General features: G+C 44.7%; 1 protein-coding gene across 1 annotated transcript; it reads left to right on the plus strand.

Annotated features, from left to right (window-relative positions):
• LOC308058874 (regucalcin-like) lies at positions 1 to 26771 on the plus strand. Its single transcript, XM_080375370.1, has 7 exons — positions 1 to 251; positions 3551 to 3719; positions 4212 to 4394; positions 5824 to 6039; positions 7466 to 7597; positions 8271 to 8425; positions 9697 to 26771. The coding sequence occupies exons 1-7, from the start codon at positions 156 to 158 to the stop codon at positions 9745 to 9747; spliced, it is 1002 nt and encodes a 333-aa protein (XP_080231496.1). The 5' UTR covers positions 1 to 155; the 3' UTR covers positions 9748 to 26771.
• The last annotated feature ends 580 nt before the right edge of the window (positions 26772 to 27351 follow it).

Raw genomic sequence — 27351 nt, forward strand, 5'->3', positions numbered from 1 at the left:
TTTCCCCATCACATGTTCTGCTGCTGGCACCAGCTGGCACCACAAACCAGACCATTCAGAAGGGCTTTGGTCCATGCCTCATCATTCATGTGACTGCTGACTGAATACAAAATGTGAAAGGCTACCTGCTCGGTGCAGATAACATCAACTATTGCATGTTTTTAATTGTCGCTGAAAACAGCAGCCGGACTCATTGGACCAGCGCTGGAAAAGGGATACCAACCCAGGTCTTGCAATATTTTCCTCAGCGGGTGTGTTGATGTGATGAACTGCAAAGTTTTGCATAGGCGTCCTCCAGCTTGATATAAATATTCAGCTGTTTGAGGCAAAAGGGTTCTTCAAATCCCTTGGTTTATGCAGACAGTTATTTCACTGTATGCACATTAAAAGCTTTAGCTGTCTGCCTGCTTATTCAAAGCTTCAGCTTAAAATTAAAAATGAAATTATGTGTGCTTGCAGGGGGGAGAGAGGGAGAGAAACAGCAAAGAAACCTTTTAAGGCCAGTCATTCGTTTGTATTTTACCTGTATCTTAGGGGTACTGAAATGACCAGTTTTTGTCCAGATCATTTGAAAAGGGATGTAACTGAGGTTTAGAAAGGCTATTTTTAAATAGCTACCAGAAAGAGATTTTTGGGTTTTAGAGCAGACTGGATGTTTTTACATTAGTTTTTGATTCCTAATAGGAAATTTTTCTTACAGTCTTCAAATTCTGATAGCTTGTTATTCTGATAACAGTTTAACTTGGAAAATGTTTCAGGGACACCCGTCAACCTCTTGGTCTCCATAAGGAGTTTAGGCACAAGTCCAGGAGGCTAGAACACCAACAAAATACTGCAGAGAGGATATAGGCAGGGTGAACGTGATGTTTTTGTCTGCAGGGATTTTATCTGGGGAGAATACATCAGGATTTTGTGCTTTCTGCTTGGAGTTGCTCTTTTTTCCCCTGCATGCTTATCTCTGATGGATCAGTGCTGCACCAAGCAGGGTGTGAAGTGCTGCACAAAAAGGTGCCAGGTGGCAGGAGGCCTGGGGAGTGATGAAGCCAAACATGGTGTTTTGAACGAGGCTTTTTGCGGTCGTTTCCTCATTTTTCCCTCTGAGCCGCTGTAGTCTGTGAAATGCTGCTGCTACGTAGTTCCATGGAGTGCCGCAGGGAGGGTGCAGCAGGAGGTGGACCACCTGGCACAGAGGGGACTGGGGGCTGCATCGCTGCCGGTTTGTGGGGATGCTTTTGGAGGGCAGTGCTGCCTTTTAGGGTTGGACAAACCTTCCTGCTAAGAGCCTCCATTTTCAGCTGCTTGTAAAAGTTAGTGAAACCTCAGCCAGCAAGGCACAGATCTTTCCTTCTAGTTGCCCTCTTCAAAACAGGGCAATTTAAGACAAAATATTCACCTGTTTGAATAAAACCCCACAGCTGGAGGGACACACGGGACCTATTTCTTTGGTGAGGGGGAGAGATGCTGAGGCTGGATGTACACCTGCGGAAGGCAGACACGTGCTGAGGCTCTGTGGGACAGGGCAGGTCTCTGCAGTATCATGGAGGTGGGCGCGAGAGGGGTAAGCAGGCAGCTGGTGCAGGCAGGTTGGTTTCTCCCCTGCCTGTGCCTTGTGAAACAGCTGGTAATGGCGTGATTGCGTACTCTTTACGTGGTGTGCGGGATGGGTCTGTGAATCAGTATTTCACCATGGCTTACATGCCAGGCCCCAGTTTTGTTGCTGCAGAACCTGGAGAAGGGCGGTAAGTGAAATGGGAGTTGGTGGGAAGAGAAAGGTTTAGTAACGCTCATTTAGGTCAATGAAACAACTGATGAGAGAAATGCACGCCGACTGTTGCAGATCTGGAGAATTTCTGCCTCTGTGGGAGCTGTGTGGATGCTGAGTTGCTGCCGAACCCCGTTTCCCCATGGGGGTGAGCAGGTCTGAGTTTCCCAGACCATGATACAATAAAGTCAGCATGCATCTCCGAGCCTCGGGTCCCAAATACAGCAGCCACATGACATAAGGCTTTAACCCAAGAGAAACTCACTCCTCCAGCTTAAGCATGGCTTAACAGGTTTTAGGAGGTTTTACTGGCACCTCGTTGCGTATCCTTATTTACACTTTAGATTGATGCTGTTTGCCTGCGGGGAGCAACTCACTGCCCGGCCTCTCCTGGCCATTTTTCTTGGAAGGGGGAAGGGTATACCTGATAAATGGGTTGTTTGGACCTTACCTTGGCAGGGTGACTCCTTATCATGCATGTCTGGGGCTGGGGAGCAGGGAAGATCGGGGTCTCCAGCCCTGTTGTTTCCACTCAGAGTGATGACTGGCTCTTCCCACATACTTTGAAGCATATTAGTGCTAATTAATTATCTGTAAACCTTATCACCAGCTCGCCTACCAAGAAACAATGCCCGCTTGAAGACACTAATCTGTAGGAATAGTGTTATGTCAGGGACTGGCTGCTTCCCAAGAAATATCTCTGTGACCTGTGGAAAAAATGTGCTGAGGCTGGTGGGTGCCGCAGCAGCAGCAGCAGCAGCAGCAGCAGCAGCAGCAGCAGCAGCAGCAGCAGTGTCTCCATTAGCGGTGGCTGAGGCGCCGAGTAGGCCCCTTTCTCCTGCAGGAGCTGAATGGCGGAGGGTATTGCTCATGCCCCACACCGCAGCTGGGGCAGGGCAGGCCCTGGGGCCCAGCTACCCATTTTGGAGGCCATCAACGGGCTCTGAACACAAGTGTTAGGGACTGGGCACCCTGTGCCGGGGTGGTGGCAGAGTGGCCAGTGTCCTCACAGGCACCCTGCTGCGGCAGGGATGGGGGTACGGGGCAGCCGGGGCACGGACACCCCTGGCAGGAGCAGGCACCTGGGCTGGGAGCTTCACAGACGGGTGGCTTCACCCCCGGAGTAGCAGCCGGGACAATCACACCCTGCAGCCTGGCACAGGGTGAAGTTCGGAGTTTGCAGCAGGGGTTGGAGCCGTGGCTGGGGCAGTGAGGGGCGCAGCGAAGATGAAACGCAGGAGCATGAAAGGCAGGAGCCATCTCCAGTGTTTGCATATGCACACTGACTCGGTGCGGGAACAGGCACTCGGTCTTTGGTGGCCTTGGTGGCAAACTGCAGTCTGTATTGTGGGTGCATGTATGTCTTCCTGTGGAGCACATCAATGCATCTGTGTTAATAAGGCAGAGCCTCATTTTTCCACAAAAAGGCTTCTGGCTCATTGGTGCTGCTGCCTGCCAGTCCCTCCCCATGGTCTGGGGGGCCCTTGGGATCACCGATCCCCAGCCAACAGCTTGGTGCCAGCTCAGGGCCCTGTCCCAGCGCTCCCTTGCCTGGAGGCAAGTTCCTCATCAGCAGCTCTGGCTTAAAGCCTCTCACCTAGGAAAGGTTTGCTAAGGAGAAGCCTTGGCACCTCAAGCTGAGTTCCAGCCATGAAGCCTCTTAAATTACTCCACCATGTGGGATTTGGAGGGTTTTCCATTTACAAACCCTGCTTTTAAGCATCACAGGCATAAAAAATCCACACAAGAGCTTTTCTTTAAATCCGTTGTCAACTCTCTTCCCCTCAGACCATGTCCTCCTCCATCAAAATTGAATCTGTTGTGAAGGAGAAGAACAGGATGGGAGAGTGCCCCGTCTGGGAAGAACGGGAGAGCGCGCTCATCTACGTAGACATTAACTCACAGAAAGTTTGCCGCTGGAGCCCAGTCACCAATGAGGTGCAGAGTGTGTCTGTGGGTAAGGGTCCGTACTCACCACCTCATCCTGGGAGTCTTCTCTGCCTGCCCCTGCCCATCCCTCCCAGTAGGAATCCTGCGGCATGGTGGTCTCTCTTATGTTCCATGGGGCCACATGCCCTGTCCTTCATTGACGTGTTGCTAAGCACAGTGTGGCCTAAGCCAGCGGAGCAGAGGGGACCATGCCGAGGTGTGGAGGGCCATGTTGCCCTTGCTGAGCCCCAGTGGGAAGGCATGTTTCCTTTGGGACCTGCAGAGGAAAAGGTGCAGTCCTAATGGCTGTGTCTGCCCAGATGGTGGAAGGATCCGGGGACTGTAAAGCCAGCGAGATGTGCTAACGATCTCAGGGGAGAAGGATCTTAGCATCAGCTAAGCCTGTCCTGGGTCAGGGATGTCCCAATCAAACCCAGGTGACCTCGGTGAGGTGGGGAGGGGTAGGGCTGGCTGATGGCCCTGGAGCTGCCCACCATCTCCTGTTCCCTCTTGCCCTCAGATGCCCGTGTTGGCTCAGTGGCACTGCGACAGTGTGGGGGCTATGTCATCGCCCTGGGAACCAGGTTTGCCTTTCTGGACTGGGACACCCAGGTGGTCACCACCATCCTTGAGCTTGAGCAGGATAAACCCAACAACAGGTTCAATGATGGGAAAGTGGATCCAAAGGGGAGGTTTTTTGCTGGTAAGTTTCTAGCAGAAATTTCCCCAAGAGCAAAGAGGAACTAATTACCGTGTGTTTTATATAGTGCATTTTATTCCATGTTCTCAATTCCTCTGTTGACTTCCCTGCAAAAACCACTGTCGTGAGCATGAGCTATCTTGTAAACCCTCTGCTCAGTTACTGCCCAATGGGGAGGACAAGAGATGCTGGCCGCATCCTCTGACTTATAATGAAGATAGAGGCTGTGGACAAGGGCCATCTGGCGGAAGGCTTCCCTTCTACTTGGAAGATGGTGTTTTTCAAACATCTCCCTCCACAGAAGGTGAAAAGCAAGTGAAGGTAGACACGTAGACAGGAAGGTTTTTGGAGGTATAGAGGAGGATACAGCTCCTAGAGTAGATGATGAGCTGCGGCTTGCACTGTTCAGGTACAGCCTCCCCTGATTAGCCCATGGGAAACAGGGATGTGGTGAGAGATCCTTGGCATCCTGAAGGCAAGAGGAACTTTTCCCACTGGTTGCAATGCAGCCAGGGTGCCCCTGTGCTTTTTGTCATATAAATGATGAGCCAAGCATAGCAATCCAAGCTGGAAGTGGAGAGCGACTGGGAATGAAAACGGCTCTGTATTTGTTTTGCCAACCAGCCTTTTCTTACTATTTCAAATTTGCCAAAAGTCAGGAAATTCATTTGACTCATGATTATGCTTGAGGGATAACATGTCACTGGAGTTAAGGGCAAGAATAAGAGAGAAAAACCTGCTTTGCACACCCATTCCCAGCTGCACATGGAGGATCAATGCTTTCAACAGGGGTTTTGGCCAAGCATTGTAAAATAAGCTCCTGAGGGCTTCTAAAAGGGGAGACCAACAGAAGCAGTCTGTCATAGTTAAAAGAAGGTGTAATGTTCTCCTTGAGTGCTTCCCATCCCATCACTGCAGAGCTCTCTCCAGAGGAGAGAGAATCAGGAAATACCTAACGAGGTTAACACTGAGGCATAAATTCCTTAAGAAAAAATTCTCACTTCTGTGGTATTCTCCACTTGCTTCTGAGATGAGTGTGCTTTACAGCACCTGTATTTTAAGGTAACAGCCCATTTAAATGATGAAAGTAGCCTATGAGGAGCAACAACAAAAAGAGCACATGATGCTTGCCTGCGTCTTGGCTTTTGCTGTGAGCAGAACCTCGGCCCCTGGTGCATCGTGGTGCTCCTTTGGGTCTTTGGTGTCTATGACTCAAACAGCAATGCAGAAGCTCATCCTTTCATCAGTCAGCATCACCTCTGCGGGACACAGCTGCTCCTGATCGGCTCCTTTTCCTCCTTCTCATCAATCTGATAAGACCGGGTTAGTCCCTTTCTCCCTAGGACCTCTTAGTAACACTTAGAGGAGGTTTTTAATCAAGCATGAGGAGCAAGCTTCTACTTTCTAACCAGTGCTCCCATTTCCATTTCAGGTACAATGGCTGAAGAGACGGCACCAGGGGTCCGAGCGAGCCGGCAAGGCGCTCTCTATACCCTTTTCCCTGACCATTCAGTAATAAAACAGTTAGACCAGGTGGACATCTCCAATGGTCTGGACTGGTCCCTGGACCACAAGACCTTCTTTCACATTGACAGCCTGTCATATGCTGTGCATGCCTTCAGCTATGATGTGCACACTGGAAAGATTGGTACACATGCTCTTCTAAATTTGGTGACAAGTTTGATGACTCTTACTCTTTCTGCAGTGAGACCTGGGCATGTAAGATGCAGTGATTTATTTGACAGATCTCATATCTTCTGGTTACAGCTTGTCAGCAGGCTGATTGTGATTTTTCTTAAATATAGTTACACACCAGGTGAACAAAGTTTTGACAATCCTTCATTTACTTTAATCTGGATAAATAATCATATTAGACCCGTTCAAGGAGTTGCAGGGAAGTCATCTGTACTGCAGGGTGAAAATTAATTTATAGGATGCTATTTATTCTTGAGTGCCATCTACTGGAAAGCTTCGATTGTACTAGCTCCATAAATACAAATACAGAATATGCATGCATGTATATCACAGAAATATATTTAAAGAATGAAGTTATCCTTGTGACTAAGGCTTCCCAATTCTGAAATTAAAATTGCCTTCAGATGTTTGGCAAATTTCACTTAAATTCATTTTCTGGACAAACATCTTTTATTGTATCTGCAAAAAGGAAAATTCAGGTGCAAGCGAAATATATCAATCTGTTATACTCCGTGGAAATTTAAATGGCTGAAGTGCCTTTGTACTCTAATTAGCGTGGACTTTGTAATCATGGGTGAATATCATACAGAATAATTACATTCACTCAGATTACAATTGCTGAGAAAATCTATTTCTATAAATTTCAGGATATAAGGCTTCTAAAGAAGATTTAGTCCAACTTCCCCTCCCCCCCCCCCCCCCCCCCCAATACAAAAATGTAACTAGTTTGAACTTCCTAGCCTTGGCTATTTTTGGGTAGTGTAATGGCCAGAAAGCTCTGGGTCAGAGCAAGCAGACCGCTGCCCATGGGCACTGGTCCACGGACTGCGCACGTGTCCACCAAGCTATCTGCACTGCCGCCTAGACTGCCAGCAGTTGGTGTCCAGGCTTAATCAAAACTGGTAGCTTTCTTGGCCATTAAAGAGTAAAGTTCTTGATCTTTAGCTGGCAGAAGTTGCTTATCGCCAGCATTTAAACCCAAGTCATTATGTGTGTGATGCATTGCTCATAAAAAGAAATCCAGGCTGTAATGATCAATGGAAGTGCAGGAAAAGTCACTGCTCTTGCAGCAGTTGTGGCATGACAAGCAGCTAGTGGGTTAACAGGAAGGACAGGCTCTTTTCCCTTGGTAAAATAACAGGAGCCCTAGTTCAGTACAATCCCAAGCTGCAAGGGCTCTGCTGGGGGCTTGCTTCTGCCAGGCTCAGTTAGGCTTTTAACACATCTGCAAGATGTGCACATGATACACATATTCCAGTGCATTTTTCTCACAGAAAGTGAATTTACCAGTTGGCAAGAGCATGGAATATGTTAGACTGGGATCTGATACAGAACTGGTACCAGCCCATGTAACACCAGCTCTGTAACTCTCCCTGCAGCCTGCCCAAAACTTTTGTACCATCTAGAAAAGGAGGAGCAAATGCCCGACGGGATGTGCATAGATGCAGAAGGGAAGCTCTGGGTGGCCTGTATCGATGGTGGGAGAGTCATTCGCATAGACCCAGAGACAGGTAAGGCCTCCGCCAGCACGTGCGTATTGAGTGTCACCTACATGCCATGAACGCAAGAGGAAAGGCACCCAGGAGGAATGGTTTGAAGGTGAGATGAGGTGGTGTCATTTATTGCCCAGTTCTGCCCCATGGGTTGTCGAGAGCATCGCCGGCCCAGACCCTGATCACATGAAGAGTGATCCCCGCGCTGCCTCTACACGGGTACCCTGGCTCCTGTGGGCTGCTGATGCACCACACCCTCTTCTTAATAATGCCACTAAAATCCCACAAAAAGCACTGCACATTTATTACAAGAAATACTACAAACTTGCAATTAAAGGAGAAAAAATTCTCAGTGTTGAAACATTTAACTGGGAAATGCTGTTAGGGAATGACAGCCATTCCAGGCCAGGTGTCTTTGCCTTTCCTGGCTTCTCATACTGTGTTGCTTCATTGTGAGAAAAGGAAGCGATGCCTCACAGATATTGGTGAGAGGCTGAAAACTAGTTAGACATGAGGCAGATGAAATAATTTGATTTCCCCACAAACTGTCATTTAGCATATGGCCCCTGTCTGTAGGGGAGATGCCTTCTGAGTAAATACCACATCTGTGCCATGTGCACTAGTACTGCATTCATATTTATATGTTTCCTAGAAAATGAACATTAGGAAACAATTGCACATTTTTTCCCAGGAAAAAGAATCCAAACCGTGAGGCTGCCTACTCCGAGGATCACCTCTTGCTGCTTTGGTGGAAAAGACTACTCAGAAATGTATGTGACTTCTGCATACGATGGACTGGATGAGGCCACCTTAGCCAAGGAACCTCACGCAGGAGAGATCTTCAAGGTGAGCACGTTTCCTTTCTTTCTGTATGTCAGACCTGCCAAGCCTCATGCTCTGAGAGTGAGATGCCCTCACTCATCCCACTGGCCTGATGTGCTGGTCCAGATGCGTTCCATGTCCACTGGCCAGGCACAGCTGCTTTTGCACAGCTGCTCGTGCATTTGGAAGGAAGATTCGAAGAAATTGCTGGTAATAGTGTTGACATGTTGGTTAGCTGAAGTTGATATCCAGTTAGGGGCTGAAGGCAGCCAGTAGATCTGGATCTGCCCTGTATAGCGTATTCTGTAATACACTGTCAGGACTTGAGTTTTGCTCCTATTTCTTCCTATATTTTCATCAGTTTTGGAAATTTCACTCCCTTAATTCTCAGTTTTTAATTGTGACAAGAAATCTAGATGTTTACAGCACAGGTTGCTCCTTTAAAAATTAAATTCTTAAATTCACCCAATTTGCACCCGAATCCCAAAACTTGTGGGATTTTTTTAGTTTGTTAAAAGTGGTTGCTACATTTTGAGAAACTAATAATCTACATTTTTGTCCAGGGCTCTTGAATCCAAAACTTGTTTATCTCTTCATTTTTCAGTCCATTAGCAAAAAGTACATCAGGAGAATAAAATGCAGTTCTTAATGAGCAATTGCCATCATTCCCTGAAAGCTGACCACAGCAGGAAAGGGAAGGGTCGTAAATGAGTGGAAATGAAAAAAACCAAACAAACTCAAACAAAAACCAAACAAACCCAGACTGTAATCAGTTTGGCAATAGGACGAAGACATGTTCCAGCAGGGCTGGAGATCTAGTCTGGGATCTGGGACCTTATAGTTGAAAGCAGTGTTTGGAGCAGATTTCTCATGGCTGAGAATTGATAGATTTCTCAAGCAGCAGAGTTTAGGAGCTTTGTTTTTTTTATCTCTGTTCCTCAGTTCTCCAGTTCTAGAAGGGAATTTATATTTTCCAAACTCACATTTGTCTTGCATGGGCAAAGCACATTAAAAGTTACTATGAGTGATTTCGTCAATGCAGAGATAGGGACAAATTGTAAGGGCTACAAATAATGTGTAAATTATCAAAATTATTGAGTGGTGCTAATAAAGACCTTAGTCTTAAAGAGTTCTAAAGAACTCCATGTAATGACTCATTTTGGTCTCCTCTTGAAGCTGGAGACCTTCCATGTAGCGGTAGGTTGCTATGGTTTTTGTCGTACAACATTTGAGTGTTTTCATTGTACTCAATTGGAGATGTTTCCTTTTTTTTTATTTTTGTAATTTTTAAACAGATAACAGGCCTGGGTGTGAAAGGGATCCCACAGAATTTCTATGCTGCTTGAACATTGACACTAAATAACAAAGAAGAAATGCTTGCATCTTGTAGCTCTGACAAGCAGAAGTCCAATGAACTGCAGAATTTATGTGTGAGGATTTCTAAACTGAAAGCGTGCTTGTTTGGAATTGAAGATATTCTTTCTTCCGTGGGCCTGTGGCTTGATGCAATAGGTTAGAGAGGTAAAGTTAATCCGTGTTACACCTTGATAGCTTTTGTGACTTTCCATAAACCTACATAAGCCTGAGCTTAGTTTTGTTGAACTTTCTGATGACCAGCTCTGGATTTTCAAGGCTGTGTGTTCCCAAAGAAGAACCTGACTCCTGGTTTGTCTTTTCATGTTACAGTGATTTACCAGCAATGACATGGCAGATTTTAATAAATATTGTAAGAGTGATGGCTTGAACTGGACTACTCCTCTGCTGTGGGACTCCCCCTGAGGTGTTTTCTTGGTGATCAGACCTATTTGTAGTATCCAGACTCAATTTTTTTTACATCCTTGCTAGCCTGTTTCCATTTGCCTTGTCATAAATTCTTCCATCTTGTCTTTAGAACATGGTTCATGCTGCTGAAAATAAATTATGCAATCACACCTAAAATACGCTTACGGTTTGTTTTTTTCCCTGCATTCAGATATTACCATGAAAATGCTGAGTGACCACACACAGTCCGAGTACAAACAGGCTGTGAGCTGCCAGGATGGCCTGATACCAAAAATGGATGCTCCCTAGAGTTGTCATGTCCGGGGTCATATTTGCACCTATACACATGGACTTCCCTTTGCTTTACATATTTTCTTACTGCATGCATGGTTTCTTATTCCTCTTCCTATAAAGCTCTTCCTCTGCTGTTTCAAGTATTTTCCTCCTTTTTCCCTTCAGATTTTCTTTTTCTTCTCTTCCCCCTGAGTTTCTCTTTCTACTTAATCTCACTTTTTGCCAGCTTTCTGCTATCTCTTTGTGGTCCATATTGATCAGTATTAAGTTGGAAATCCTTGTCCCTGTCTTTAATGCTGTATATATCTGCCCAGGTTTCTCGCTGCATTACCCTCACATGCTCTTTCTTCCCTGGGAATGAAAATCTGGCCTATCAATGTTTCTCCCTTTGCCCAAACTGTACAGGGCTTTCTCCCACACCGGTGACTACATCAAAGCTTTTGAATTTGGGGGTTTCCTGAAGGCCTCTGCATACCTGCAGTGAGCCAGGTCCTGGCCAAAATCTGGCCAGACTGAGTAGATGAACAATGGAAGTGGAGAAGTTGCTCACCTCTTCTCATTGCTTCTACTGGATGGTCTGCAGATAGAGCAGAAATAGCACCTTGCATCTAAGTAAATGAAATGCACTTTGGAAAATGCTGGCAGATGAGTCTGTGAAAAACTTAAGAGTGTAGTGGAGGGGGTCTCTCAGTTTTTCCTTGGCTTTGTGCAAACCTGGGCCCTGACAAAGCTATTTTGTCTCCTATATCTCCGTGACCTTCAGTTCATTTCTCCATGAGCAGGAGCTGATTATACCTTGGTGCTGCAGAAAGCACAATGTCGAGGTGTGTTTTTCGAGGCTATTTAAATAATGACCCAACACTATGTTGGATTCACTGAACCTCTGTGATCCTTTCATTATTTAAGAATGCTTGAGACCTGTAGATATCCAGTGAAATCTAGCCTTTGCATTGAATTTGCTATCTTTTCACTGCCTGGGAAGACAGCACATAATACATATTCAGATCCTTAACGCTGACACTTTGTGATGTTACAAAGAAGTCAATAATACTCATCATTTACCAGACTTAGGTTTCAGTGTCTTTCTCTGAGGTATTTGGCCTTTCCACCACTGCTATTCAAGCCTTGAGTAAGCCCTCAGACAGTATGAGCAGGGAGTAAGTATTCAGTGCCTCAGGAGGATAACCTCCCACAATAACCCACGCATGGAGGAGCAGAGAAACTGTGGTTAGCCATGCAGAAGTGTTATTTTCCATGGGGCTGTATGCAGATTGCCCCTAGAATTAGCTGTTTTCTCCAGAGCCAGCATCTTTCTCCTGGCCAGGGGTCCCTCATAGCAGTCTTGAAAGAACCAGGCTGGGTTGCTTGCTTTCTTTTAAAATGCTCATAACATCCAACTCTCTTATGTGGTAGCTTTCTGGCCAGCTGACAAGCAGGAGATCTGGTTCTGAGCTCTGATCAGGCAGAGGGCAGCCCAAACCATATGTCCCAGGACGATGTCCTACCCATTTTGAAGGAGGATGTAACATGGGGAAGGTTAGGTGGTATATTTGCCCCCCCCCAGTTGAACCAGGCCATAGTCCAGAAAGAAATGTGAGATCCAGGGGGGGCAAGAAGGGAGATTTATTCACTAAAGCACTATTGAATATACTTGATCACTGAACAGAATTTTCTGAAGTACATTTATTTCAGTGCAGTTACCTGAAGTCTACTGTAAAATCCATGTTAGGTACTTTTTGAACACTTATTCTAGACGATTATTTTAGGTCGTTAGCAAACACTTTGCTCCTGTGATACTTGACCAGATGATTAGTAAAACAGGATGAAGGCTCTTGGCCCGTCACTCTGCTTCACCCCTACCTTGCCCTGGAAGGGAGGTGAGTCCATAATGCTGCAGAAAGACAACCTAACTGAGAAATAAAATGTTCGGTTAATTTTAATGTTTGCTCAACAATTGAGCTGTTGGGTTTTTTTCCTAGTCATAATTCCAATAGTAATTAAGCTGCTGAAGGTTCTTATGAGTAAAGGTGTTAAATGCCATTTGGCACCATGTCAATACCAAACTGGTATAAGGAGCCCTGACAATTATGCAAGATTTCCTGTTTACCCCACCTGGAGAGGAATGCAAGGCATGACGTTTGGAGGCAAGTCAAGTGTCCTAACCTTTAATTAAAAAAAATAATGTAGGAAGTGTGTGCAGATGCCTTATTTAATTAAAAATATCCAGTTATTTACAAAATTGCCTACCCACTAGGCTATTTGCTCTGCCAGAAAAGGAAAGTAGATAATTTTGAAACAATTTGCACTTGAGAAATCCTTAATACCCTCGTTTTTTTTTCTAGAGCTTCCCCAGGCGCACAGGTCAGGCTCACTGGTTTGTAATTCCCCAGTCACACCTTCCTCCATCTCTAAAGGGAGACACTGTGCGTGCTACTCAGACTCCAAGGTCCAAGCGTTTTGGGATGTCTCATAGCACAGCTTCCCAAATTAAAGAAAGGTTTGAAGATGAATTTCTCTCTGTTACCCAAAGGCCCACTACTTCTCTTTCTAATTTCAGAAGTTGCTGTTTTGTGATTTTGCTTCCTAAAATGGTGTTGATTGAAAACCATGGTGGGACTGTTCTCCAGCCTTGTTAACTGAAATGAAGCAAAGACCCTTTGCCTTAGGCCGGGCGAAGGCATCAAGGAAGGGGGTGTGGGACTGGATTCATTCCCTTTGTGTGTGTAGGGAACAACACGGTGTCTGTGTTCCTTGGTGAGGATACGCTCTGAGGTGGTTACTGGATGACTGAGCATGTGGTTGGTGTGGGTCAGCCCTGCACAGTGAGAAGCATGGCAGGGAGGACGCTGCCTGCCCAGGGGTAAGCTGCTGATGGAGTATCTCCCCAACATCGATCACAGGCAAAATGTAAAACAGCCTGTCAATAAGACAGTGGTGACGATGGGAGCCGACTTCCTTTGTAAGGGATTGGTCTGCACATCCTGCTTTTGATAAGCTTTCCTAAGTACTTACTATGTTTAATGATTATTTAACCCATACCAGGCTGGATAAATCTTACTTCTCTCGCATGCTTTTCTGTGTGTTGGGCGTATGCTTTCAACTGGGAAGATTTTGATCCCTGTGTTTTCTAATCCTTGTGGGACAAACTATCTGCCTTTTCTTGCCTGCCCAAAAAGACACGTCTTTGAGAAAACCTGTTGAATCTAAACCGAGGATCTCCAAATACTCGTAAGTGCAGCCAGGATGTGAGTGAAGCTGGTTAAACATCACGGCTGTGCTGGCATTGCTGCTGCACCCACGTGCTCTCACAGGCCTGGAACCGGCAAATACAGGGATGTAGTGTTTGTTTCACTGCCTTTCACTGTTGTGCCTAGGACTTCAGGCAGGAAAGAAGATGTGAAAATGTTTCTTAATCCTGGATAAGGAGACATAATAATTTTTCTAGCAATCTTTGTTTATCTGTTTCTTGTTGTGATTATCTACTTCATCATAAAGAGAAACTGTAAAGATTGTCTCTTTGCTAGTGAGGGAAGGGACAGACACAAAACAGCTGACTTTAAATAAAAAGTTCACAAGTGCTACCTGCTGTGGGTAAATAGGTCCCTGGCAACACAAGAAGGTAGCTTCCCTGCTAAAATGACCTGGCTTTGCATAGCTGGTTGTTTTTTTTTTTTTACTTGACCCTATCATGCTGCATACTCACATCAGTGTCAAACTTAAAAATATAACTTTGAATCCAGATCTTTGCTACCTTCTTGCTGTTATCTCTGTGTCAATGTGTACTGGGATTTCAGAGGTAATAATGCACAGCCCACAAAAGAGAGACACTGAACTTTGAACCTCTATTCACATGAAAATACTCTTGGAAAATGAGAAGCTACTTGCCCTATGAACTATTAACGGGACTACTGGGTGACCTGTGGGGTGACTTTGGTCAACAGATGGGTCTGACTGGGAAAACAGCTGCAGGAACAAGAGGTATCTCCTTGGGAGGTATATGAGCAGGAACTGGATGTCTGCAAAAGAATGGCTGAAGGGCAGAAATAACTGTAGATTAATTTATTTTGTCTAAGATGATAGATTGCTTGAGCTGCTGAAAGTACTGGTTTATTGAGTTTGTTTGTGCTGCATGGTGCAGCACTGACAACCTCAAAATAAAAAAAACAGTTGGTGTTGATGTCAGGTTCTCGTCCTGCACACAAATAAGACTCACTTGAGCTGTGATAACCTCTGAGGAGGTGTAAGTCCCTCAACCTCATCAGCTGCTGTCTTCTTAAAGAAAAAAGTGTTCAACTGTGTTTAGCAGTACCCAAGTCATGTTGGGGAAGAGAAGATATGGATGAATGCCCTGTCAAGACTGTGGTATCATTTGGAAAGAGCTGATATCATGGCAGTGGTACACTGGAAGAATTTAAGATGAACGGAAAGAGAAAGACTTATCAGAGGTGAGACTTAACATGGAAGCTGAGGTGATGACAAAGCAAAATGTGGTGAAGGCACAGAAAGGGGAAGAACATGTTGCTAGCAGGTGTGGTAAAAGGCAAGTGACAGGAGGGTGGGCTCTGTAATGTGGAAGTAAAGGTTGAACTGGAAAAATTGTACCTGGAGGGACACATAGGGGTCAGAGAAAACTGAAGATGTTCGCTCCATCCTCTGCAGGGCTTTATATAGTTTATTGTACCCAAAGGGAGACAGCAGTGGGAGAAAAGCTGAACTGCCACTGCCCTCTCCCATACTTTTTGCAAAGACCTATACTTTTTTTTTTTTTTTTTTTTTAAATCAGACACTCAAAAAGCTCAGACACAAAAAGCTGGGCTGGTACACAATGGACCTGTTTGTATTTAACTTGGTGAGGAGTGTAAGTGCAGGGTGTGGGACTGGACGATGATGGAGTTATCCCCACATCAACGCCATTGGGGTAACACGGTCACATTAAGAATCTGGAGCAGTGACAGGCCAGCTACAAGAAAGCCAAGGAGCGTGAGGTTGGTTGTTAAAGGAAAAATTCACACAGACGTGGGTACCGCTGCGCTTGCTTTAATCACGACTCAGAGCTGGACCACCACCTCAGTGAGTGGTAGAGAACAAAGGGATACAGCACAGCTTATGTACACTTATCAAATTATTAGTCAGTGTCTGAAGTTTTTAGAAGTTTCCTTTAGTCTTGTCAGTTCTGTGAATCCATCACCTGACCCTGTCCCACTTGATTCATCTATTCAGTTCCAGTCTCTGCCTCGATTCCAAGGTCCTCCTCGGATCACTCTTTCTGCCTGCTTTAACTCACACAATCCTTCAAGCACACTTAGTCTTTGAACAAGCAATTCCCATTCACATATATTATTTTTTCTAAAAACACCTGTGTTTCTGTGAGCATCTGTGTATACAAATTGATCATCTATTGTTTCTCTATTGTCCTACTGATTAACTTGACTAAGTTTTAAACCAGCCTTGGATTAGGGCTATACAAGGGATGAGGCCTGGTTCTGCCATTTAGCAGCTTCAGCACTTCAAATTTCTCAATTCAAAATACATTTTCTTTAACATTGATCTGGAGCAGAGAAGGGGAGCCTTGCCTGCGTTATGAGGTGCTGGGCTGGTTTCTGTTTTGGCATGCTGGGTATCTTGGGAAGCATTCTCTTGCCTGAGAGTATTTCACTTTGCTCTAGGAAAATGAGGGTGTGCATGGACCCAGAAGCTTTCTATATTGTTCCTGCTAGAAAGCCTGATTAGTGGTGTGGTGTCACACAGTTCTTCACCCGCTGGGCAAAAAGCCAATCTCACACTCAGAGCCAAGAGACCACTCGTTGCATGTCTGCACAGAGATGGGTGCTGCATGGTAAATCCACAAAGCTAGCCATAGTAAACCACTTTATACACTTTGAACAATTGTTTACAATTACCTTTATTCACACTTAATTCTCATTTGTTCTTACAAGCCCGGTCACCATTTAAAGATACAGCATTCTTTTTTTCACCCTGCATGTTCTGTGGGGAGGGGGCTTTGTTGGTAAAGGGCTTTCTTTGCTGGAGGGTGGACTTCGTAGTATGCCAGTTAGGATAGTTTACACATAGTTCAAGGAATTTTCTGCTTGGTCTCGTTAACCATTTGGTTCTCCTTGAGATTATCTTGTGCCCCAGCTTGATTTATTTATGACTCTCCCAAGGCCAGGTTTTATTAACTATTTGTAACACCCTCTGTTTTTTTCAAATCCCTTCTTGTTTTTCATTACAGATATTTATGTATTTTGTTTAAATTGCAAGTTAAATAACAGATTGACCTTCTATTAATTGCATATATGTGAGCCAATCAACTACAGTGGCTTTCCTCCTACTACTCTTCCCCATTTGCAAAGGTCTACAGGTGGGTTTTAAGCTATCTCCTGGATGCCTTGCCAGATGCTGTGTGGCAGGAAAATGGCAGACTAACCTTTTCCAGTCCTGCCTTATGCCATGATTTCTGTCTGTACCTGGATCCCCCTTCAGTCTTCTTTCTACCCTATCCTCCCCCAGGACTTGTACATGCTTCTTTGAAGCAGCTTGGACTTGCTTATGTGACGGGAACTCAGGAAAGCCAGTACAGCCACAATCACTGGAAATATGACATAAAATTATCTTTTCAATGCATGTACAGAAAGGTTCAAGTAGGTGTTTGCTTTCCCTTAGGAGTTACAAACCAATGATGGAAGCTCCAGATGACCTGGGATATTGCTGTGGAGAAAATGAGTGAAAAACATGAAGATTAGCTTGAGATGGTACTGTAGCATTAATATTTTCTGGCACAGTGGGGTTGTGGGGTTTTTTGAGCGATTTGGCATAAATTACTGTTTCTGTCAAAAAAAAAAAAGAGTACTATGGACAAAATTGACTGTGCTATCTTGGTTTGGGGAAGGTTGTACTTTTGGAACAATTTGGGGTCTGGAATTGTGTGGATCCGGTGTGGGATCACTTATTACTCTGTCGGCAGTGCTCCTGGGATGACTGTCCACGGCTGTGTGCTCTTGTCCCCTCTGCCAGACTTCTGCCTGGGCCAGGGCTCTTTCTGCTTCTCCAGACAGCTTGTTTGTGCTCTTCAATGAAAGTTATTGCTTTGAAACAAACAAGTTCTTCACTGTGTGGGAAACAGGCAGCTCTAGGGTGTAACTCAGCAGACTGATTTTAGATGTCTACTCGAGGCTAGTGAATTGCACCTTTTAATTTGCAAAAGGCATCTTAGCTGGGTTGTGGACATCCTTAGACATCAGTAGACACCTGCACTGCAGGTATCTGTGGAGCTGGATGAGCTGAATCTCACCTTAATGTTCTGGTGACCTGGACTTCTCTCTCAAATGTAGGTGGCATTGGCCGAAAAGTTAGAATGTGACCTGGGAGATCACTGGGTGATGGCATAGGCCTGTGCCTTTGGGCAGGAAAACTAAGTAGTGACAGTGGTCACTTCTACCTTCTGGGTGCTTGGAGGACTTCTCTAAGCTCTGTTCTCAAGGGGAGGTTTATGTAGGTTGGCACAGGAGTCCTCTCAGTTAAGGGATTCTGGAGCCTGGCATTGCTCAATTTGTTTCCCCTTGATTGATAAGAGCTTCATTTTTCATGATCAATAAGCCTCTCTGAAGCACATGACGTTCTTTACACTGCTGCCGGTATGAGGAACACCAAGGACAGATGATACCCTGCTAGAGAAAACTTGGTAAAGATACACAAAGACTGTCTGCCTGGAAGAGCTGGAAAGAGATCAGCGCTATCATCCCCACTCTTGGGTAACTGAGGCACAACCAGGATTACTTAAGAAATCTTTAGCAGATTTGGAGAGGCCCATATGCTGCCTCCTACTCCACTGACACGTGGTGGGTTTTGGCGACATGGGGATTGAAGTAGAGGTTGGTAATAGGACATAGTGGGAGTAGCTGCTGAGAGAAGGGAAGGCAAAAATTAATGCCCAGGAAAGCTGATAGCAAGCCCTGCAGACCCCATCTTTCCTCCTCTGGCTGCTGCTGTTGCTCCATCCTCCTCCCACCCTGCCAATGTCAATGAGGTCTGTTTGCACCCGCTTTCACAGGAGTGAGTGGGAGTAACTTGAGTCAGCTCTGTGTCCTTACCGCTCACCTCTGCAGTGTGGGTGATCTCTGCCTAGCAAGCAGGCACCAAAGCTGCCAAAGGCAGCCTTGAGGTGGCTATGCTAGGAATTTGTTCTTGATTTTCCTTAAGAGGCAGGTCAACAAGAAAGAGTTCCTATTTTCTACAATCTGTCACTAGGGGGTTCTTAATAGGGCAGAAATTAGATTCCCTGCTTAACAAACGGCTTTATCCATTTCAGCTACACGTTTCGACATACAGTTGCTTGTTGATGTAAAGACAATGTCCTAAGGTGAGCTGTAGTTTCTCTTCATTATGTGGAATGTACTGACAGGTACATTTCCAGTCATATTAGTGACTTTTCTAATAAACCTACATAGGGTAATTTTATGAGCTTCTCATTTATTTTCAGCATCTGCTTTAAATGTTTGTGTGTGGTTGAGGGGTGGAGGAGGAATTAATGTAAAAAAATGCTAGGTTCACTAAAATTCTCTATTTTCCTTTAAAAACAGGGAGTTTTGTTGTTCATTATTCTATTATTGTTCTTAGGATGAGCTAGTGACTAGGATGATTCCTCTTAAAATACCTTTTAAATAATTCCCCTCATTAAAAAAATAATCTACCAGTTAAGATTAGGAAAGACTGAGTTATGGTGATGCACTGACCTCTGTTGGCATAACCCTTTCTTACTGAAAGTCCTTTTAAATGTTGAATTTGGTACTCTAGAAAATAGATGATACATCTGAGACAAGACTTGAGGAGACTCAATTTGTGATGAAGCCATGTTCTGATGTCACAGTAAACCTAACACCATGACTCTTCAACCGATTCATAGCTCTTGGCTGTAATGACACACAGTGTTTGCTTCCTAAAAAAAACCCTCAATCAGATGTTTTAAATATGCTAAAAAAGCGGGGTGATTTCTCTTGTACCAGCAGGCTCTGTAGTGGACCGGGTATTGGCTGGCTTTCCTGCAGCTGGCATAAAGCCAGGCTGTAAAGAAAAAGCACGCACATTTCTGCCAGATGCTCTGGCTAATGGTGACCTGCATGCCCATGCCTGACTCCAGTCTGTTTTGTACTACCACATCATCTCATGGTATGTTGATCCAATATGAACCATCAGGTCTGCCTGACGTTCATGAAGTGCTGGCTTGATGTCAGCAGACAACTTCTCTGTAACACCTGAAAGCAATTTTGACCAATTAGCACCAATTAGAGCTTCTCCTCTCCTGGAGATGGCTTGTCAGGGGAGCTAGTTGCCATCAGCATTAAAGGAGCCTGGTGGCTGCAGTTTGTCTGGTTTCAGTTGGGGATGGGAGGACTTGTTCTCCAGAGGTTGCTCTCTACAACAGCCTCTGCTGCGTGGCTTCAATCCTCTGGTGGGAACAACTTCCAGGTACATGCTAAGTTTCTCTCAGATGAAACTCCAGCTGATGCCAAGATCTGCTGGGTGAAGCAACCAAAATGCTGCTAAATAGCATAATACCCCCAGGAAAACAAAGACTGCGTGGGTGTAGGGAGGGACGGCGGTGGGAGATGGCTGTGTGAACTTTGGCTGCCCTGGTGGAAGAGCTTCCCTTTGCTGTCTGCCTATGCAAGGACCAAACACCTGTGAATATTCTGTTTATATTCCTCCCTGCTCTCCTGGGGGTACCTGCACACACAGCTGGGGGGGGGAATTGTGTGTTTTTAACAAGCTTCCCCCGAGACTTCTAGGCTTACTGGCTAACTATGGGGAATATATAGGAATTTATAATTTGTGTGTACTTCTGTCAGTCTGCATGTGTTTCGAGGAGATGTGCCCGTTGCCTGAGGGCTACTCTTTGGAGGCAAGTTTTGAAGAAGACTGGAGAAAGAAACTCCAGCTTTCACTTCTCATGTAGTGAGCAAAATCATTAGCTTTTGTTTGAGAAGGAAACCTGCCTAATCAAGACAAGAAGGACGGTAATATGCAGGGACATGCCTGCTCATCTGCTGCTCAAAGTGGAGGATGAGACTCGGCTGCTCTGTCAGAACATGAGTCATGTTTTTATTTGTGTTTTTCTGAGCCTGAATTGAGAAAGCTCATGTAAGGAATTTTATGGCCCTTGACATCACTCTGGACTTTTGCAAGACAATAGCCTGATGTTTTGCCCTAGGTGTTGGATTAAATAATAACTGGAGATTGTGCAAATACTTCTGCTTAGTCGTGATTATCATGCCAAGGCCTTGCACAAATTAGGGACTTCTGCTATTGGGGTGGTTCAACTAATGTGAGCCATTAAGATAGCAGCTCTGTCTGTTTGCGCCGCTGTTGGTTAGTGCTTCTTTGAAAGCCCACACAGGAGGAACTGCGGGAAGAAGTACATCCTGACCACCACCGATGCTTGTTATCAGGGTTAATCTGTTTAGCATACAGAGCCCATAACTAACACCTGAGCAAAAATAAGCTGCAAACATGCTGTTCTCCTGCTGTACACAAGCATTTAATCATAGAATTATCATAAAATGGTTTGGGTTGGAAGGAACCTTAAAGATCACCTAGTTCTGATGCCCCTGCCATGGTCAGGGATAACTCCCACTAGACCAAGTTGCTCAAAGCCCCGTCCACCCTGGCCTTGAACACTTCCAGGGATGGGGCATCCGCAGCTTCTCTGGGCAACCCGTGCCAGTGCCTCACCACTCTTAGTGAAGAATTTAGTCCTTATATCTAACCTAAATCCCCCCTCTTCAGACCCCCTGGGGGTCTCGAGTCCAACCTCCAGCCAAAACTGAGCAGTTCTGGGGTGGGACGGGTTGCTCAGAGTTTGGTCCGCTTGGTGCTGCAGCACCACTACACGAGGAGATGACTGCAGGATCACAGATGTGAAGGCCAATACAATGTAGATGTTTAAAGCTGAATCACTGGGACCTTTTTCTAGACAGGGTCCCAGCAGCAAGCAGACCCCGTGGTGTACAGCTGTCTGCAAGGCGGTCGGCCCTCTCTAGCTATGGCAGAGGGAAGAAAGAGAAAATAAACTTTCTTGAACTTTTTGCCTTCTCAGTCTTACTGTGTGACCTCCACAGGAGAGAAGCAATGTCTGCCTCTCTGCATTTGGCCCTTACCCAAGAGCCTGTTAATCAGGTTATCAAAACAGTAAAGAAAGGCTTTTATCAAGAACCTCATGCTATGGTTGATACCATTTTGGCTGAACTCAGCTTGTGATTTAAAAAGTGCTGGGGGTAAGAAAACGGGAAGAAAGACAGTACAAGATAAGGCAACTGCAAAAATCTCATTTCCCTAAAAAAAAAACCCCCAAAGCTAATATGAAAAAAACCCAAGTTGCCAAGTTCCGTTTCCTATAAACGACCAGTATTTTGGATTTGTGTCAACAACTAGCTGAGGCCTGTTCTTTACATGAGCTTCCTTTCAGTATGGAGCAGAAAACAAGGGTCTAACCATGTAGCCTGATACAAAGTTTTGACTAGGTCAGAGGACCTGAGGACCATTTCAGGATCAGAAGTGCTTCAAGTATATTTATAGGAATGTCTGAATCTGTAGCTGATGGTTCTCATCACACCCACGAACGGAATGAAATTTTCTCATCTCAGTAAGACAGCTATTCATACAAAAAATTTAACAAGTGCAACAGCGAACAGCGGGCGCGCCATCATGTTCTTCACTTGTCACCAGGGAACAGGAAAAACTTGCATTTCAACTTGCCGCAAATGTCCTTGCTCCCTGCAGCTTCTAAGGTGTGCTGTAATAAATGTGCTCATATGCTCCTGCAAGTGAGACTTATTACTGTGCTTTATGATCAGTTGCCATTGCCATGATCACTGCAGGTAAAATAGATACAGAGGTATACAATTGTAAGAAAAAACTGCTTTACTTTTATAGCAAAACCTGACAGTCTGGAACAGCCTAATCCATGGAAAAGCCAATTGTCAAACCAGGTAAGACTTCAGATTTAAGTCTTGTGATTTGATTTGTTTATAAAAGGCAGTGGAGTTTTTTTCCTGATGGGGATGGGGTTTGAAGCCTTAGTGTGTCTTGAGTCCAACTGGAAGAAAATTGCCGTGGAAAATAACTCACGGGAGGAAACAAATGACAATCACATAGGGTTTAGCCACTGCTGGAGCATGTCCTCTCTATCTGCTTGTGCATCCTCCCTCAAACACACAGTGGCAATCATTCACACAGCTGCTGAGCTTCCAGTGCATCGGGGTAGCTTTTTACCATTAGTTTTACTCGAAGGTGATTTGTTAACACTGTATTTTGAGGCTTGGCAAATCTGCTTTTGTGGTCAGACAACATTGCAGTCTGTTTGTTGTGCACAGCAGTGCTAGCAACATCCCCTAACTAAAAATACCATGTAACAACCTGAAGGGTACTTATTATATCATATTTATAAAGTCTGGGGAAGATTGGCCATATTGAGTGTATATCTGGATAATGATGAATTAGCTCAGGCAAAATAAAATACAACACAGACTTAGTTTATACGTGGGAAGTGTTAACTGGAATGTTTTTACAAACATTTCCAGCAGAGCTGCCATCCTGAGGGTGCAAGAAAGGGACTGCCCCAGCAGCTGCAGCCCTTGTGTATCTTGTGCAACTCTTCAGCTCGACATTCCTGATACAAGTACTGGTGGAAAACAATCCACCAATGGATGGTGGGTTTTAGGTCATATTGATAGAGGAAAAAGGCCAAAGTAGTTTATAAATGACTATGCTATAAATTAGTGCCCTGTGGTAGTGTGGGAGGTCACTATGGTGCTTTGTTACTCTGTAATAAAATGAAGAAACATAATTAAAGATGAGGTGCTTTCCTAGGTTATCTGACCCCTTTGGAAACACGTCATTTTTCTGTTGTAGATCTTAGCCTTTAATATTAGCAATGTTTGACCCAGACTGACATCCTGAGCTCAGCTGCTACTAACCCTGCACCTAAATTCTCTGCCATGGATGACTTGTACTGTTTGCAGTGTGAAGTTCTGCTGGAAGGTGAACCTCTACTGCAGGTCACCACAGATCATGCCTGCGCTGCCCAAGACATCCATCCTTACATGCTTTTGCTCATGTGCAACAAGCCTATCAAGCTGCAACAGGCACAGCTTTGCAGGGCATGGAATAGGGCTGGTTCTGCACTGAGGACCCAGTTTATCATCTGACCTGTATCAGCTTGTGAGTCACCTCTGCTGAAGTGTGGCCCTTAAGAGGTCTTGCTCCATGGCAGTCTATGGTTATGGTTGACAGTATAAATCAGTAACGCATGGGGGGAAAAGAACCCACCAACTTTAGAAGAATATTCACAGTTATTTCTCAATGATCCATTATGAGCCCAGAGCCATCAAGGCTTAACCTACATGAGAGCCATAGGAGTTAAGGTCTGGATGGCTTAAAGACCCAGACACTCTCAGCCTTCAACCTTTGCCCAGTGTCAAAGGTACTGGAAATTTGTTCCTGAGGACACAAAGACACTTAGTTTTCAAAACTGATCCCAGGAAGAAGGTGGGGTGTTGTTCATGGCTGCTGAAGGACACCAGACTTACTTCCTCAGCTTTCACCATAGTGAGGAATTTAAGTGCAAAAAGAGTCCTTCCTCCTCCTCCCTATGGGCTGCTGCTAGATTAGGAGCTGCACACGGGAAAGACGCGGGCAGGGCACAGTGTCTTGATGGTTTTGCCTTTCTCAGGGTAATGTTGCAGCCCCCCTCCTGCCCAGGCTGATGCCTCTTGTGCAGCTCTGAGGGTTGCCTTCTTGGATGAAAGGTGTTGATCTACATTGTCACTTAGCTTCTCCAGGGATCAGGACATCAGAGTAGAGGGCTTCTTTGTTTTTTGTTTCTGACCGGTTCCAGATAGGAGAGAGGAAAAAAAAAAAAAAAAAGAGAGAGAGATATTAATGCAGAATGGTGCAAGAGTATGGTGAGAAAATAGCTCAGGAATTTACTTCATTTGCACAATTTTGAAGGACTAGATAACAAACTAACCGAACAAAGGGAGGAATGAAAGAAGGAGGTTTCCCTTCTCCTGTAACTGGAAATTCTTTCTAGTAGACAGGAATGCATTTATTTTTTGTGTGTCCCCAGTTTCTATCTCTGTTTGAATGGGTTCTAGCACACAGCTTGGTTCTCCTCTGGCTCCTGTCTTCTTAGATGCTGCATCTGAGAGGTTTGTTTATCTTCTCTTATTGGTAGGACATTATGAGCAGCTCTCCTGTGCCTCTTGGAAGGGCTTTTAATGCCTTGTTTCAAACACCACTGGTGTCAGACATGAAGTAAGCTGGCTTTACTAAACATTTTTTAGGGAATCTTAACTGTTTTTATCAATACTGGTGTAGTTAAGTTAATTAACTACATTATGAAATTAAAATCTCATTTGTTTCTGTTTAAGAGGAATATTGTTTTGCCTGGATCTTCCTCCAAGCCCACTGAAGCCTCGCTTAACATTGGTGGGACTGGGTTAAATTGGAGGAACTTGAGGACTTTTTCCTCTTTTTTTTTTTTTCTTTTTCAAAACTTTCAATTAAAAATTTTGCTAATGAAATTCAACTCTAATTTTGCCTCTCCTTTCTGTTGTTTAAGTCAAAACATTTCCCCCACCTTGCAAAACTTGGGTAAGAAAAAAGCCCATCTCATGTACCCCTGGCTCTTCAGAATCCATCGTGTGAAGGGAGCAGTACTGTACCCCATGCCTAACCATCACAGTGGCATTTTTACCAGCCACTGAATTTTATCACTGAGTTTGCCTGTTGCAAATAAAGCCCGGGTTGTTTCTTCCTGATGGCATGGCATGCTGTGATGTGTTTGGGCAAAATAAATCCCATCCAAACCTTTCTGCCTAAGGTTCCTGCTGGCTGGTGTCAGGTTGTCAGAGGCACCTTGTTGACAGGCAGCCCCAAGCATGGGGACCAGGTGCAAAGGACTCCAGACTGTGCTCTTCATCCCCACCAGGTCCTGCTCACAGCATTGCAAGGCTGGAGTAGCCATTGTGGTCCAGTAACCTCAGAAGTAAACACAGAAGCTCCCAGCAGGTCCAGGTTGTGTTTTTCTTCCCAGGTGTTTTTATTGCCCAGAGTGACCTCCCCGGTGCTGCAGGCTGCCTCCCCACCAATTGCCCTGCTCTTAGGAGCCATCATGGCTGCTGCTGCTAGATATACAACCTCCCTTCAGAAATATTTAGTTGCCTGTCTGTTCACAAGGACAGAAATTAGGTGAAGGTTGAGAGAACTTATCGGTAAGTCTGGGCAGGAGCAAAACACACCCATTGCCAGGGTGTTGCAAACATCCCCAGAACAAACACCCCAAATCCAGGAATTCAGTTAAGGTTGTTTAAATCCTGAGTTTACAGCATGTTAACAGAATGTTGCAGCATAGAGAAAAGATGTGCTACGTCTGAAAATAAAAAAACTGGGGTAGAAGAAAGAAGTCTTACGCAACATCCCCAATACTGTAACCATTCAAAGAAATGTCACAAACCTTTAAGTCATCTGGAAAATCAACTGATTTTTCTCAGACTGACTCTGTTGCATTTTGGTAGGCCAAAGCTGTTCAAATGTATAATGTCCAAACGAAGGCTGTCACTGTAACAAACCAGAAATTTTCACTCTGATCCACAGCTATAAATCAGACCAGCATTTCCATCAATGCCCATGCTGAAGCTTCTGTATGTGTCTGTTTTGACTCTCTTAGATGTTACCAGCTTCAGAACTTTTCAGTACTGAATGCTTCAAAACCTGGTAAGCTCCTTCTGGCTAAGCGCGCAATACTTTTGAACTCCACTCTCAGTCTTTTTAAGGCAGACATTTATTTTGTGAGGAGGGTTGAGAAATCTTGGGCTTTTTCATCCCCCCTGCTTCCTCATCTTGAAATCTGCTTATCATTATTTCTGCAAATACTGCTAAAAGTTATTCTTGCCTTGACCCCTCCTCAGGAGACATGCTGACTCAGGGCTTAATCCTTGCTGACTGATTTCCTGTCATTCCTCATTTTATGGGCTTCCTAAATCCCTCTAGAGAGATTGTGATCTCGGGACTAAACCAGCAGCCACTCTCTTGACATCTCTATTAATTCCAGTGCAAATTAAGAAGAACGGAGACCCAAACTCAGACTTGAAAGTGGGAGTTAGGAGGGTTTGGAAATATCTCGGGATTTTCTGATAGAGTATTTCCACTGAGGTAAGACCCAAAAGATTGTTTCCCCATCAGTCAGCAGGTATTTCACAGTACTATGGTGTAAAGTCCTGTTATAAATGCCTCGAGAATAAAATGTTTTGTGATTTCAGTTTCATGGTTCTTTTTAAGTTTTCTGTTATTCATTTCAAATCCACACAAAAATAGCTTTTAAATTTTCCTGTTCACAGTCATGTTTTCCCTACCAGCCCCAACAACTTCACACGGGTGTGTTTTACAAGACCAGAACCACATCTGGCTGTATTGTATTTCTTATGGTAGTGTCCAGAGTCTGTCTGGCTGCTGTTTTTTCACACCTCCACATCTTAACTTTCTAATTAGATGAAGAATTAGAGTCGAGTTTGATTTTTCCTCCCATTTTTTTCTGTTTGAAATACTTTCCCATATATTTCATTCCATGAAGAGCACAGTGATACTTTTCCATAACTGCTCTCAGCCACTTTCTATAATAGAGATGCAAAACCCACACAGCCTTTAAATAGCATCTTTTTTTTCTTACCTTCTCCTTTGCTCTATTTCATCCCTTTTGGCATTTTGTCCTTTTTTTTTGTAAGAGCTGATACATAAACAGCACTGAACTGTGGCATACCCCTGAAGCCCAGGCAGCCCTGCTGACCTGGGACTCACCAACGGGAACAACTCGGTTAGCTGAACGTTAACCTGCTCCAGCT

Source organism: Falco punctatus (assembly GCF_963210335.1).
Source record: "Falco punctatus genome assembly, chromosome: 2".
NCBI classification, from domain to species: domain Eukaryota; kingdom Metazoa; phylum Chordata; class Aves; order Falconiformes; family Falconidae; genus Falco; species Falco punctatus.

Excerpts from the sequence above, each read along its gene's own strand:
- LOC308058874 (XM_080375370.1), top strand. The coding sequence starts at position 156 with ATGTTTTTAATTGTCGCTGAAAACAGCAGCCGGACTCATTGGACCAGC. Across the intron at positions 4,395-5,823 it reads AAAGGGGAGGTTTTTTGCTG|GTACAATGGCTGAAGAGACG; the intron begins GTAAGTTTCTAG and ends TTTCCATTTCAG. Across the intron at positions 8,426-9,696 it reads ACGCAGGAGAGATCTTCAAG|ATAACAGGCCTGGGTGTGAA; the intron begins GTGAGCACGTTT and ends ATTTTTAAACAG.